Consider the following 16,530-nt stretch of genomic DNA (forward strand, 5'->3'; position numbering starts at 1 on the left):
CTGGCAGGATTGGGCAGTTTCAGCAATTTGCTGTAAGACAGAAATGACTTCGGAAAAGCAGTTCTCTAACACATTCATTCCTATCAATACAGTTGGTTCACAGTTCCGCCGGTCAACATCAACAACAATTATACCCTGTTTCTTCAATTCTACTTTACCAATCTTTATGGTCATCTCCCTGAATCCTAGTTTCGGTACCAACTTACCATTACTGGCCCATATATCTAGTTCAACATCAGAGGGCCCTTTATCAATATCTGCATCAGCCCAGTACCTCTTATAAAGGATATACGGTATAGATGAAATCTGGGAACCTGTGTCCAGCAAAGCGTTGAGGGGCATTCCATCCAGCACGATAGGGATAATGGGTCGTCCTCCGATGTACCTGTCGTGCCAGGGTGTTGGGCCTTGAAAGTTCATTCCTGCGAAGCGGCCCGCATTCCCAGGGGATTCCCATTTAAATCACAATCTCGTGCAAACTGGCCTGGCTGCTGGCAACGGCGGCAAATGGGCTGTCCATCCGGTTGGTAGCGGTCGCGGGGTCGTCCTCTCCATGTCGGGTATCTCCGGGGTCTCATCCATGGAACACCTTCTCTACGGTTTGACAACTCCATCTTGGGTCCTCTCATCTCCTGCATGGTTTTAGCCATTGAAGCAACAACATCAGTTAAAGAGTCAAGCTTTTGTTGAAGAGCCTCATTAGTACTGGGCCCCAGGGGCTTAGCAATGGCCCCGGACATAGCTGATGTCACTGGTACTCCATGTTGTTGAGGAGCCTCTGCCATGAGTTGCGCAGGCTCCTGATCCCGAGGTGCCTCTGCCAGCTGGAGACATATAACGCTCTCCTTTAATTGGGCAAATGTCAATTCAGGGTTCTTAAAAACAAGCATGCTCACATGCCCCCGGTGAGAAGGGGTGTAGAGTCCCTCAATAAATTGATCTCTTAGCAGTTTATCCGCTCCGGTGTTAAAAATGGGTTCAGCCAGTGTAAGTGATTTAAGGGCTTCCTGCAGGTTTAAGGCAAAGTCTCTCACGCCCTCATTAGCTTTTTGTTTGCAATTAAAGAATCGTATTTTAGCTTTGCTGCTGGCAGTGGTTTCAAATGTAGCTTTTAATCCAGCAAATATGCGTTCAACAGTGCCTTTTAGATCAGCTGCCCATGCTGTGACTTCTCGCTTAGCATGGCCACTTAACTGCATTATCAGGAGACTAACACGCTGAACTTCACCCACGGGGAACATGTCAAAATGGGCCAGCATCTTTTCTCTGAAATCGTCAAGGGTATTAGGCTCACCTTCATACATTGGAAGCCACGGGCCAACCGGGGTATATGGCATCAGCACCGGCATGATGGGCGCCACTCCTTGCACCGCTGCGCTACCGGACTCTCTATCGACACTCTGTCTTTCAGCTGCATTAGCGTCGCCGGGTGCTGCGGCGTCTCCGTGCTGCGACATACTGTGCCCCCTTAGTTAATCCGGACCCTTCCGGTCCTCCGCTTCCGTCGGGCTTGTGTAGATTCGTTCCGCTGTGCAGCAGGATCGATTTTCTCCTTGCTCTGATGTCAGAGCGCTCAGCTTGGTGCCGCCCACAATGACACGCCCCCTGCTGCTCCCACCCACCGCGCTCTGTAATGGCGGATTCTGAAGTTTTTCAGTCAGACTGGGGCTCAGGTGATGGCGTAGCTCAATTAACAGTCTCGTGCCTAACGGTTATGAAGTGATTACCTCAGGGGATGGCGGCCATCTTTACTCCATTATAACCAATGGGGAAAAGTCACTTTCAATAGTTTTCAATGGGGAATGGATTTTTCTTTAATAAAGTCAATTTTCAAGATTTTTCATCCAAGTTTTCACAGTTTTGGGCTCCAATCACGGCACACAATACCCGGTATACGGGCTGGCTAGATCCTGTTCGTGACGCCAATTGTGACGCCCAAGAGACCGGGATATCCAGCACCGGACCAATGGGGTCTGTCTCTTGAGGGGGATGTCACGGGTGGCTTGACCCGGTGCTGTGGCCTCAGGCAATGCACAGTGTAAGGGGTATCGTGAGGGGACAGACACTTACTTGATCAGCAGCAGGTTCTCCCAGCGGTGACGATCCCGATCCTGGATAGATGGCTATTGTCCAAATGAAAGACTGAGGCACTGAAACGTTTAACCAGTTTACTTTAACATAAAAGGATTTACAACCAGTCCTGTCACCGGAGTCTGTATGGGAACTCTGAGTTACTTTGACCCTGCCGGGGTCTTCGCTTCTTATTGTGCGCAATTTCTGTGTGGCCCTGCTGCTGTATGTGAACTGGCTGCCGGCCCAATCTGTCCCCTCCGGGTCCTGGTTCGACGGGCAACCCGAGTCCTTTTATCGGCTTACCCCCTCCAGGAGTACCGCTGAACTCTGTGTCTGTTGCTGCGTCCGGCCCTAGTGAAGCTGATATCACCTCACGTTTTTCCGGTTGCTGTATTATATATAATGAATACAGCCACGGATCCGGTATCCGTCTTTGCGCCTGTTCTGGGTAGTGATTAATGCTACCCGGTTCTCACAATGTCCTTTTTCTCTGTCCCTTTTCTCCTCAGGCCGGTGATTTGGGCCTGGAAACCGTCATAGGGCTGTTAGAAATTCAGCTGTATGACCTCTCACTATCAGCTCCTTAGCCCAACTGCCATTTCTTCTCTCAGACCAGAATGGATGAAGGGGAGTCTCTGGAGCTCCCCCTTCTGGCCGGAGGTGGTAGTGCAGTCTTGCTATTTTAGTATTTGTATTTACTGTCAGTAACTATTTTTGTGGCAAATACCCCTAGGGGTGCCACATCCCCATCTTGGCTCCTTCCTGTAATAATGTCCCCATCCTGTAATAAAGTCCTCTATCTTGAGCAATGTCCTGTTATAATGTCCCCATCTTAAGCCCTTTCCTGTAACTGTGTCTGCCCGTTATGTAATATTGTTCCCCATCCTGGTATTCTTCCTGTTATAATGTCCTTCATCCTATAAACATGTCCCCCATCCTGGGCTGTTTCCTGTAATAATGACCCCTCCCTTTCTGGTCCCTTTCCTGTAATTGTGTCCCCCATCTTGTAATAATGTATTCCTTCCTGTAAAAAAACAGCACCCATCTTGAGCACATTCCTATTGTAATGTCTCCCATCCTAGGCTTCTTCCTGTTATAATCTCCCCATCCTGTGTTCCTCCCCTTTTCTATTATAAAGTCCCCCATCCTGGCCTTCTTCTTGTTATAATATCCTCCATCCTGAGCCCTTTCCTTGCATAATGTCCCTCATCCTGGGCCTCTTCCTCTTATAATGTCCACTATCCTCAGCACATTCCAGTAATGATGTCTCCTATCCTTGGCCCTTTCCTGTAATAATGTACTCCATTCTGTAATAATGTCCCCCATCTTTGGCCCCTTCATATTATAACATCCCACATTTTGTCTCCTTTTTCTAATAATGTCCTTAATCCTGGTTCCCTTCCCCTTCCTATTATAATGTCATCCATACTGGGCCTCTTCCTGCTACATTGTCCATCACCCTGGAACCATTCTGACAATTTCCCCATTCTGGGCCCGTTCCTGTAATAATGTTGCCCATTCAGGGCCCCCTCTAGTAACATAGTTATCTGTCCTTGGCCCCTCCCTATTATAAAGTTCTTTATTCTGTCCTAGTCTTGTAATAATGTCCCCCATCCTGGGTCACTCCAGTAATAATATATAAAGGTAAACCGTGGCACTTCTGTTCCGGTGAACAAGTAGGGTCCCAAACTGTAATAATAATGCATATAAACTTCGCACTCAGACGAATGATGTGAAGACAAAATTTTTAATGCAGTCCACAAGAAATAATAATCTTTATTTTTATATAGCGCTAACATATTCCGCAGCACTTTACAGGTTGCACACATTATCATCACTGTCCCCGTTGGGGCTCACAATCTAAATTCCCTTTCAGTATGTCTTTGGAATGTGGGAAAAAAACGGAGTACCCGGAGGAAACCCACACAAACACGGAGAGAACATACAAACTCTTTGCAGATGTTGTCCTTGGTGGGGTTTGAACCCAGGACTCCAGCGCTACAAGGCTGCTGTGCTAACCACTGCGCCACCGAAATAGTGTATATACAGACGTTTCGGTCTTTAGAACCTTCCTCAGTGTACTACAATAAAGATACAAAAACATATATTTTAAAAACATATGAAAAAATATTACTGTTGTTTTTAAACCAGATATTGGTACTTTTGGCAGTGTGGACAGGTGCCAGGTCCGTCTGGAGAATGAAATTTCTAAAAATTTCCAAGTAGACAGCAGCGCTAACTTTTGTCTTGATAAAACACAGTGGACCTACACCAGCAGATGACATGGCTCCCCAAACCATCACTGATTGTGGAAACTTCACACTAGACCTCAAGCAGCTTGTATTGTGACCTCTCCACTCTTCCTCCAGACTCTGGGACCTTGATTTCCAAACGAAATGCAAAATTTACATTCATTTGAAACAACACCTTGGACCACCGAGCAACAGTCCAGTTCTAATTCTACTTGGCTCAAGTAAGACGCTTCTGGCGTTGTCTATTGGTCATAAGTGGTTTGATACAAGGAATGTACCTAGGATGCTAATTTTGTTCATATAGTACTGTATAATTTTGACTAATTGGAGTACATGTATATCACTAGGCATTGCTGAAAGAATAAACTCAGCTACTGATATATAAGTGGTCAGTGGCCAATGTTTAAATGTCCCACATCCTGGTTCACTTCCCGTTATAATGTGACCCATCCTAAGCCCCATCTTGGTATTGTCTCCAATCCTGGCCCCTTTCTGGTAAAATGTACCCCATCCAGGGCCTCTTCCTGGCCCATTCCATTAATAATGTCCCCCATCTTGGCCCCTTCCTGTAATTATGTCCTCCATCCTGACTCCTTTCCTATAATATTGTCCTTCATCCTGGACCTCTTTGCGGAATAATTTCTTCCATCCCATTCTCTTCATGATATAATGTTCCCTATCCTTGATCCCTTTCTGTATTAATTTCCATCATCTTATAATAATGTTCCTGATTATGGGCTGCTTCCTGTAAAAATGTCACCCTTCCAGTAATAATGTTGCCCACCCTGGACCTCTTACTGTTATACTAGCCCTCATCCTGGGCCTCTTCTTGTTTGTATGCCCACTATCCTGAGCTCTTTTCTGATATAATGTCCCCTTCCTGGGCCCCCTAATGTTCTTATGTACCCTATCCTGGGCCCATTCTTGGTGTACTGTCAACCACTCTGGGGCCCTGTTAGTAATATTGTCCTCCATAGTAGACTTTTTCCTGTTATAGTGTTACATATCCTGGGCACTTTTCTGTTTTAATGTCTTCCATCCTCGGCTCCTTCCTGTCATAATGTCCTCAAGTCTAGGCCCACTTCTGGTATAAAGTCCCTCATGCTGGGCCTCATTCTGGTATAATGTCCCTAATACTCGGTCCCTTAATGTTTAAATGTCCCCCATCCCAGGCCCCTTTCTGGTACAATGTCCCCTATGTTTGACCCCTTCCAGTAATAATGTCATTCTCCTGGACCCTTCTTGTAATAATGTCAACATCCTGGGCCACTCCACTTTCTGTTATAATGTCCCCCATTCTAAGCTCCTTCCTGTTATAAGATTTTTCCATCCTGGGCTCATTTCTGATATAATTTCACCTGTCCTGGGCCCCTCCAGTAACAATGTCCCCCATCTTTCCTCTAATTATGTAATTCATCCTGTCCTCTTTCCTATTTTAATGCCTAGGCCCATTCCTGCTATTAGGTCTTCCATCGTGGGCTACTTCCAGTAATAATGTTCCCTATTCTGTTGCTCTTCTTCAAAATATTTTTTTTTAAATAATTTTTCTAACTTTTCCTTGCTTCTACAACTTACAAAATCCTTTTCAATATTTGCGGGTTTATTTGCGATAATTCATTTCAATTGAATATACATCCGGGGGCACACATCCAGCTGAAACAGGGGCTGGCTTCAGCGGGACCGCCTCTTGCAGTGGTCTGATAATTATTCCACTGAACATACAGTATTTGGGCAAATGTGATAATATTTCAATATTTTGTGGAAAGTATTTTGCAAATCTAGTTATCTATGGCAAAAAGTAATGGGACAAAGTGTTAGCCTTAAAATATTTCTGTGTAAAGAAATAAGACAAAAAAAGTATTACACGAGTGAGCAACTTTGTTTGCTAATCAGATCTACATGTGCTTCTCACAAAATTAGAATATCACCAAAAAGTTAATTTATTTGACTTCTGCAATCCAAAAAGTGAAACTCATATATTACATAGAGTCATTACAAACAGATTTATCTATTATTATGGCTTACAGCCAATGAAAACCCAAAAGTCATTATCTCAGTAAATTAGAATAATTAACAAACACAGTGATTAAACACCTTAAGTGCTGGGTTTGGTTATGTGACCCATTTTTTATGTCACTTCTTCATCATTCCTTATGCTATATTGGCTGTTGATGGTTGAATTTTGTGTAGTTTTAGGGTCAGCGAGGGAACATTTTGAGTGGCTGAGCCACAACTTGCATTGCTTCTAGGGTTTTAAACTCCCGTTAAGGCAGTACCAGACAATAGGGCTGCCTAGTGATAAATTATTTTCCTCCCATCAGACCTATATCCCTCAGTAAGTCATTTTTGTCTGGGTGTATATCTAATTTTACAATACACCATGGTCTTGTGTGTGTATATAGTGGGTACGGAAAGTATTCAGACCCCTTTAAATTTTTGCAGATAAGTACAGGGAAGACAGGCTAGTGGAGCGCCGATCTGGCGGTCAGGGGAGATGTTTGTTGAGAGAGGTCCAATGCAGCTCCTGCCGGGTGCCTCAGGAGAGGAATAACCAGTGAATTGCAGAATACTCTGGTCACATTGGAGCGCACAGGATGCAGATGAAGAGATTAAAAATTTTCTTTGTTTATTAAAATCCACCTGATGAAGACAGAGCTGTTCCGTCGAAACACGTTGTGGAATTTAAAAAAAAAAAAGGAAATTTTGAATCTCTTCATCTGCATCCTGTGTGCTCCCATGTGACCGGAGTATTCTGCAATTACCTTAAAATTTTTAACTCTTTGTTTCATTGCAGCCATTTGGTAAATTGCAAAAAGTTTATTTTTTTCACATTAACGCACCCCATCTTGACTGAAAAAAAACAGAAATGTAGAAATTTTTGCAAATTTATTAAAAAAGAAAAACTGAAATATCACATGGTCATAGGTATTCAGACCCTTTGATCAGTATTGAGTAGAAGCACCCTTTTGAGCTAGTACAGCCATGAGTCTTCTTGGGAATGATGCAACAAGTTTTTCACCCATGGATTTGGGGATCCTCTGCCATTCTTCCTTTCCAATCCTCTCCAGTTCTATCAGGTTGGATGTGAACGTTAGTGGACTGCAATTTTAAGGTCTCTCCAGAGATGCTCAATTGGGTTTAGATTGTGTTTAGGTATGGGCTCTGGTTGGGCCAGTCAAGAATGGTCACAGAGATGTTCTGAAGCCACTTCTGTGCTATTTTATCTGTATGCTTGGGGTCATTGTCTTTTTGGAAGGTGAATCTTTGGCCAAAGTCTGAGGTCCAGAGCACTCTGGAAGAAGTTTTCATCCAGGATATCTCTGTACTTGGCCGCATTCATGTTTCCTTCAAAGACAACCAGTCATCCTGTCCCTGCAGCTGAAAACCATAGCATGATGCTGCCACCACCATGTTTCACTGTTGGGATTGCATTAGGCAGATGATGAACAGTGCCTGGTTTTCTCCACACACACCACTTAGAATTATCACCAAAAAGGTCTATCTTCATCTCATCAGACCAGAGAATCTTATTTCTCATAGTCTGGGAGTCCTTCTTGTGTATTTTTTTTTAGCAAATTCTATGCGGGCTTTCATATGTCTTGCACTGAGGAAAAGCTTTCGTCGGGTCACTCTGCCATAAAGGCCCGACTGGTGGAGGACTGCAGTGATAGTTAACTTTGTGGAAATTGCTCCCATCTCCCTACTGCATCTCTGGAGCTCAGCCACAGTGATCTTGAGGTTTTTCTTTACCTCTCTCACCAGGGCTCTTCTCCCACGTTTGCTTAGTTTGGCTGGACGGCCAGGTCTAGGAAGACTTCTGGCGGTCCCAAACTTCTTCTATTTAAGGATTATGGAGGCCACTGTGCTCATAGGAACCTTGAGTACTGCAGAAATTCTGTTGTAACCTTGGCCAGATCTGTGCCTTGCCACAATTTTGTCTCTGAGCTCCTTGGCCAGTTCCTTTGACTTCATAATTCTCATATGGTCTGACATGCACTGTGAGGCTGCCGTCACACCATCAGTATTTGGTCAGTATTTTACATCAGTATTTGCAAGCCAAAATCAGGAGTGGGTGATAAATTCAGAAGTGGTGCATATGTTTCTATTATACTTTTCCTCTGATTGTTCCACTCCTGGTTTTGGCTTACAAATACTGATGTAAAATACTGACCAAATACTGCTAGTGTGACGGCAGCCTGAGCTCTGAAAAGTCCATGTTCCCTCTTCTTTGGGTGGGTTTGTATCCCCTTCTTCACTGCTTTTGTTCTTCTTTTTAAATTTTTTTTATTTCTTCTTCTGTATTAGTATACCTACAAACAAAAATATGTGTCACGGAGTTACCGCGACAGAGCAGTACCAGAAGACCACAGTGTCTGATGACTCTTGCTTCACTGCAGAGAATAAGCACTTCTCTGGTGAATTAAATTTGTTTGTTTTCTTTCAGCAGGACAGGGGTTAATCAGTCATGTGGAAATCCCTGCTTTCATCTGTGCTGGATTAGCCACTCCTCTCGCCTATAAAAACTAGGCCTTCTGGCCAGATCCTTGTCTGAGTTAGCACTTGCTAGATCGACCTGGAGAGTGAAGAGCTGGTGTATGGAGAGCTGGAGGAGTTTATTGTGTGACTGTTGCTTGGTTTGTGCGACTTTGTCAGTGTAATTTTCTTTTACCCTTGTCTTTGTTCCCCTGTCTGTCGGGTTGGTGTACTGCGGTACACGGTAGCGCCTCTCCTCCCCAAGTGGAGGAAGGGGACAGATGCAGGGCTGCAGACAGGAGACAGGGCAAAGGTGGAGGCCCCGGCATTCTCGCCATCTAAGGTATCTCGGGGAACAGGGCGAGTAAGTGCTAGGGCCAGGAAAGGTGCCCCTGGTCCCAGTTTACTCGCCAGTCCTATCGTGACAATATGATTAATGATTATAATGATAAAATATCAGTATATATACTTTTAAATCAAATCTCATGTTTTAGCTGTGATGGTCATGTGTTGTACCATGTGTCAGTTTTCATGAACTTTGACACTATTTGACATGTGGTTCCCTTTTGGCACCAGATTTGAATGTGGAATCTGCTTAAACAGTATGCAGTGATATTGTACACTTATAGCATTCCTGAGGAAGAAGTCCTGTTGACTTCAAAACGCATTGAGAATAAACCACCATTCTTTATCTTCAACTTGCTGGACCTTTATTTGTACAGCAGCGCAGATGGTATCCATGAATTTCCCACTCTTATATTACGTTTCGGTCACCAGTTTGACCTGTGGATCTGCAGGAGCTGTCGACTCTGATTAGTTTTTATGCTCTAATGAAAAGATATATCAGGTGAGGGCAATCTGATTGTATACCCTAAAATCTCCATTGGATAAGACCCTATGTGTGCTCTTCTCTCCTACAGTGTCCTTTAATGCACTGTGACCTGTGAGGTATTATACAGACAGGTGTGTGCCTTTCCAAATCAAGTCCTATCAGTTTAATTAAACACAGCTGGACTCCAATGAAGGAGTAGAACCATATCAAGGAGGATCACAAGTAAATGGATAGCATGTGACTTAAATATGAGTGTCTGAGCAAAGGGTCTGAATACTTATGACCATGCGATATTTCAGTTTTTCATTTTTATTAAATTTGCAAAAATGTCTACATTTCTGTTTTTTTTACAGCCAAGATCTGGTGCAGACTGTACATTAATGTGAAAAAATGAACTTTTTTGAATTTACCAAATGGCTGCAATGAAACAAAGAGTGAAAAATTTAAAGGGTCTGAATACTTTCCGTACCCACTGTATGAGTATGTAAATTTCCGCCAGGGGAGCATGCACTTACTATTCTTAGCAGCTCATTGCCTGGTATAAACAGGAGTTATGCTGCTGATAGCATGATATATGCGCGGACAGAATGATCTCTTAGTGATCATTCTAACTTAATCATTCTTCGCCAGCTAGTGTAGAAAGGCTGGTACACAAGTTCCAGAGTACTTTAATATAGTTGATGGCGATCGATTGTTCCTAATGGCCATGGCAAGGCATACAATTTTTTTTTTCTGAATTTGACAAATCTTGTGGATTTTACCTGGAAAAATTAAATTTATTCTCAGCAGATTGTCCCTTATTATACTTTGTTATCTAGAGAAAACCTAGAAGGTCAAGATCACAATATATGTGAGATGAAGAAAAAAGAACAACTAATACTCACCTCTACTGCGTGCTCTTTCCTGAGGGTCCACAGTGCCTCTTCTTAACACAGCCATCTGCATGCGCAAGCATGTCCAAGGCTTAGGCTAAGTTTACATTAGCATTCGGGGGCTTTGCAGAGCCTACTTCCACATACTTCTGCATGTGTCCTGCGTACCTATCTTAAATATTGGGTACGCAGGACATGTGGATGTATGCAGATGCGTCGTTTTGACACGCCCTCCAACTGCACGGAAATGCAACAAGTCCGCATCTGCATACATCCGCATGTCCTGCGTACCCAATGTTAAAGATAGGTATGCAGGACACATGCTGAAGTATGCAGAGGTAGGTGGGGCTTAGCGGAGGATGCACACAGTCCTCCGTAAAGCCCCTGAAAGCTTATGTGAACCCGGCCTTAGTGACAGCCAAAATCTTGGCTTGAAGTATCCATCTTAAGATTATGGTGCACATTGTAATGTAACAAAAAGTGCTGTGACCTTATGGCCTGCTGTCAAGGCAGTGTCTATCTGCCACAACTAAGCCTGTGCACATGTACAGAGACAGCTCAAATGTCCTGGAATGGCATGCAGATTTCTGGAGTTCCAGTGTGCAAACATGTGAAGATACGTGTACCAGTGTTTATTGGATTCTTTCACTATATGTGGATTTAAAATTTTGGTTTTGCATGATGCAGTAAGCAATGTTGAGACACACTGAATGAAGGGTATGTTGCAATAACTATATACAGTGGGGCAAAAAAGTATTTAGTCAGTCAGCAATAGTGCAAGTTCCACCACTTAAAAAGATGAGAGGCGTCTGTAATTTACATCATAGGTAGACCTCAACTATGGGAGACAAACTGAGAAAAAAAAATCCAGAAAATCAAATTGTCTGTTTTTTTAACATTTTATTTGCATATTATGGTGGAAAATAAGTATTTGGTCAGAAACAAAATTTCATCTCAATACTTTGTAATATATCCTTTGTTGGCAATGACAGAGGTCAAACGTTTTCTGTAAGTCTTCACAAGGTTGCCACACACTGTTGTTGGTATGTTGGCCTATTCCTCCATGCAGATCTCCTCTAGAGCAGTGATGTTTTTGGCTTTTCGCTTGGCAACACGGACTTTCAACTCCCTCCAAAGGTTTTCTATAGGGTTGAGATCTGGAGACTGGCTAGGCCACTCCAGGACCTTGAAATGCTTCTTACGAAGCCACTCCTTCGTTGCCCTGGTGGTGTGCTTTGGATCATTGTCATGTTGAAAGACCCAGCCACGATTCATCTTCAATGCCCTTGCTGATGGAAGGGGGTTTTCAAAATCAAAATCTCACAATACATGGCCCCATTCATTCTTTCATGTACCCGGATCAGTCGTCCTGGCCCCTTTGCAGAGAAACAGCCCCAAAGCATGATGTTTCCACCACCATGCTTTACAGTAGGTATGGTGTTTGATGGATGCAACTCAGTATTCTTTTTCCTCCAAACACGACAAGTTGTGTTTCTACCAAACAGTTCCAGTTTGGTTTCATCAGACCATAGGACATTCTCCCAAAAGTCCTCTGGATCATCCAAATGCTCTCTAGCAAACTTCAGATGGGCCCGGACATGTACTGGCTTAAGCAGTGGGACACGTCTGGCACTGCAGGATCTGAGTCCATGGTGGCGTAGTGTGTTATTTATGGTAGGCCTTGTTACATTGGTCCCAGCTCTCTGCAGTTCATTCACTAGGTCCCCCCGCGTGGTTCTGGGATTTTTGCTCACCGTTCTTGTGATCATTCTGACCCCACGGGGTGGGATTTTGCGTGGAGCCCCAGATCGAGGGAGATTATCAGTGGTCTTGTATGTCTTCCATTTTCTAATTATTGCTCCCACTGTTGATTTCTTCACTCCAAGCTGGTTGGCTATTGCAGATTCAGTCTTCCCAGCCTGGTGCAGGGCTACAATTTTGTTTCTGGTGTCCTTTGACAGCTCTTTGGTCTTCACCATAGTGGAGTTTGGAGTCAGACTGTTTGAGGGTGTGCACAGGTGTCTTTTTATACTGATAACAAGTTTAAACAGGTGCCATTACTACAGGTAATGAGTGGAGGAAAGAGGAGACTCTTAAAGAAGAAGTTACAGGTCTGTGAGAGCCAGAAATCTTGATTGTTTGTTTCTGACCAAATACTTATTTTCCACCATAATATGCAAATAAAATGTTAAAAAAACAGACAATGTGATTTTCTGGATTTTTTTTCTCAGTTTGTCTCCCATAGTTGAGGTCTACCTATGATGTAAATTACAGACGCCTCTCATCTTTTTAAGTGGTGGAACTTGCACTATTGCTGACTGACTAAATACTTTTTTGCCCCACTGTATCTGGCATGTACTTGTTTGGGGGTCGGTGAAAGAACCTCTATTGGATGATCCCAGGACTTCTATTAAGTGTTTTTTGAATGTACTGCACCGCCCTCTCTCTTTTTCTCTATTTTTGTTATGGTCTGACTGATACTAGGGGTCCGCAATAACCTTTCACTAGTGGTAGTCCCATAGGCACCACCCTGTGCAGTGTCCCTGTGTACCTAAGGAATTTGTTAGGGCCACTAGGGTAAGCCGCCGAGTAGCAGGGGCACCATATTGCATCCAAGAGGGTGCCAACCTCCGCTGGTTGGCAGGGATGTCTCTTAGGGACTGATTAGGGTGTAACAACCATTAGAGTAGATTGCCCAATAGTACTGTCAGACCATAAAAGAGTGTTAACACATTGGTGATTTGTACCTAGCATTGACCTATGTTGGTGTGCCTATGTTTGCTTGGGGTCTTGGTTTATAGCCCTTGCATGTTTTGGACTATATTCTTAGAATTTAGGATAAGACTCTGTAGTAAGTGACTCTTAGGGTTAGCAGGGCCAGCCATCGAGGAGCAGGGGCGCCATATTGCGTCCAAGAGGGTGCCAACCTCCACAGATAGGCAGAGTGAAAGAAGGGATAAGTAGGGTGACAGTATCTTTATATGCCCCCACCCTCCTACATATAAATGTTTGGCTAGGTTTGATAGACCCACATTCTATTCAAGTTGTTGGGCGTTGTGTATGCTTTTAAAGCCTTTTTTGTCTATGTCGTTTTTTGGCAATAATTTGATTAATAAACTTTGTATTTTTATGGTATTAGTTTTTTGGTTAGTTTTGGTGTCCTTACTAATCCCAATTATCTGATAGTGTACTTTTTCTATATCCATGGTTCCCATTATACTGAGTTTCCTATCATAATCTTGGGGATCTCTAGAGCGAGGTTCAAAAGAATATCGGGACCACACAGATTTGTCAAAAATGACCTATCGAAGACATTCAGTCTTTAGTCTTATGGCACCAATCCTGCTACAAGAGAGTTTGACAAGATGAGATATGAGTCGCCTGCCAAGGCCTAGGGGTACTCAGTACTGGGACCGGTCATCGTTAAAGGGGAGGTCATGGTGTTGGTGACCCAGTCCGTGGCCCTTGGCACCCAAGTAAAAGGGATAGTTTTTAAAGGGAGTTGTAAAGCAATAACAGTTTGTGACGTCACCTGTGGTACTCAGTCAGGGGTGACTGACACTGCTTAAAGGGATCCTCATGGGGTTATGGTATGGCAGCAAGATGGTATCATTTCCCACAGGTGAAGCTGGGTCCCAAGGGCTCCTGGTATGCTGGGTAGGGATTGTGTGGTGCCAGTAATAAACGGAGGACACGGGGTTGCAGTTTCTTTACCTGGTTTACTGTTGTAGACAGCCTCAGTTCAAGGTACCGGCAACAGGGGTTGATGTTGTCCAAGCAGCCGGAGAACAAGTGGGATTCCCTTTGCCAGGTCAATTTGGGAGCCTTCCACTATGCGCTGATTAATGGTCCCTTGCTGTCTGTAGTTTCCTGACAAGGTCCTCATTTACTCTCTGTTCTGGGACAGTCCCCGCATGATAGGCAATGCGAACCATTCTCTTGGGGTCTTTACACATGGAGACTCTGGGCTCTGGATGTTGCTGTACCTCAGGTGTAATATGGGCAAGTCCCTTTCAGTTTCTTGCCCTCCGGTTCTGCCATGGGACATGTATTTCCACACAGTCTCGGGCTCCCGGTGCCCGGTTTCTGCACTTCAGCCTGGAAGGAGCCCAGTCACGGCTCCCTTCCAGCTCTTTAGTTCCCTTGTGCTCCTTCACTGTTCCTTGTCTGCACCAGACTAACTAACTCCTCCTCCAGACCAAAATGTATATAGGGATGTTCCCTTAAAAAGCGGGTTCAGAGCTCCCCCTTCATGCCTGGAGTCAGAATGTGTTGAATGTACAGCTTACCTGCCAAAGGGATCTTCCTTGTTTCCAGGCATGGCATCACCCTCCTGGGGTGCCACAGATACAGTGTTCTGACAATTACTGAGCTAAATTCCCGTAAATAAATGACATCTTGGCCAGGGGATTTTTCAATACTTTAGTTGCTCAGAAGCAGGCGTATTTGTTCTTGGGTTATACTAGGTATATCAGGTGGTGAATTTTGATTTTTGCCTTGTTGAATGATGCCTGGAACAATAGCTTCATTGGTGAACACGGATGAAAAGTTATTTTCATCTTTTAAAGTAAACCTGTCAGCAGGATTCTGCTAGGTAAACTGCAGGTACTGTTGGTTGGCATTGCTGCACTGATTAAAATGATACATCGGGTGAAGAAATCCATCTTGTGATTCTTGTGTAATCAGTGTTAGAAGTTTTTAATTAATGAGATGCTTGTGCTCCGGGGTGGGACTGTAGGCAGGGTCTTATCTTGATGCTCTAGGCCAGTGAAAACATGAAGAGACCTGCCCACAGGCCTGCCCCAAAGCACAAACACATTTCTCATCATAGGGACAGAGAGAAAGACAGATTGTTTGTGCTTTGGGGTGGTCCTGAAGGCAAATCAAGTCCCCATGGCACAGCCCCTCAAATGACGATAGGCCACCCCCTCAAAAGAAAACACATTTTGTTCCAGGGCAAATCTTACACTATGTATGAGCAATTTCACTTGGTTATCTGGAATAAGTAGATAATTGCTGAGATAAAATTCCATAGTTTTTAGACCTGTGTCATGCTTAATATTCAAATAAAGCAAACTAACATCTAGAGTAAAAAAAAGTAAGGGCCATTTTTTTATGCCACATGCTGAAACAAGGATGTAAAGAATTTCAATCTGTTACAGGAGAGTGTTTTTGGTAAACTCGATTTTTTAACTGTAATACCAGTTATGTGATTGATTTATTGCAGTGAAATTGTAATTTCCAATATGTGAGGAGAACTATACATCCTATCCACAACATGATGAACCATCATAGATACAATATATGAAATTGAGTGATAATATGTAGTTAATCAAAATGTTTCCTAACAGAGCATCAAAAATATCCTAGTAGTTTGAAAATAACAATAATAGAACATATATTAGATAACACCCAAATTGGTTTTATAGATCTGTCAATAAAGAACCTACTGGATTTTTAAATTATCCACTTAACACCGGGTGGTTTGAATGTGTGTTTCGTGGGGTTGTGCAATATACTATTCTGATTTTGTTTTTATATGATTTTATTTTTTGTGCGTCACCATTGACCTCTTTAATGGTCATGGTTAATATCCTGTTACTACATAGCTGGTAAGTTAGTCTGAAATCGACTTAATCCATGGTCAGTTTTCGTAGACACTATAACAATGTTAATATAAGGAAAAAACATTGTTTTGCAATATAACAGTTGTATTATTTATTTATCTGCTCCTACAGCTTATTTTCAACCAGATTAGATGTAAGACCATGACGTTTGAAGTCATTGTTGTTGACTTCTCCCAGATAAGAGGACTTTGGGAAACTCGTGTTAAGAAATATAAAGAGCGATGCAAAAAGGAAGAAGTACGGATAGAAACTAGCGCCTTGCAAAAGTAAGTACAATCAAATAGTATATGCTATATTACCATAATGTTTCTCAAATGTATAAAATCTGCACTAAATCTACTAGTTTATTTAACAAAAATTTCTTCCGCACATAGCCATAGGACATTTTACTTAGGAAGACA

General features: G+C 43.2%; 1 protein-coding gene across 1 annotated transcript in view; it reads left to right on the plus strand.

The window, feature by feature from the left end:
• Window positions 1-16,530, plus strand: part of LRRC2 (leucine rich repeat containing 2) — a 759,557-nt gene that overhangs the window by 86,944 nt on the left and 656,083 nt on the right. The window contains exon 2 of the mRNA XM_069745466.1: window positions 16,241-16,395. Coding sequence (XP_069601567.1) covers window positions 16,271-16,395 — 125 coding nt within the window. The 5' untranslated portion in view covers window positions 16,241-16,270. The remainder of the gene's footprint in view (window positions 1-16,240; window positions 16,396-16,530) is intronic.

Source organism: Ranitomeya imitator, chromosome 1, assembly GCF_032444005.1.
Source record: "Ranitomeya imitator isolate aRanImi1 chromosome 1, aRanImi1.pri, whole genome shotgun sequence".
In the NCBI taxonomy this organism is placed as follows: Eukaryota; Metazoa; Chordata; class Amphibia; order Anura; family Dendrobatidae; genus Ranitomeya; species Ranitomeya imitator.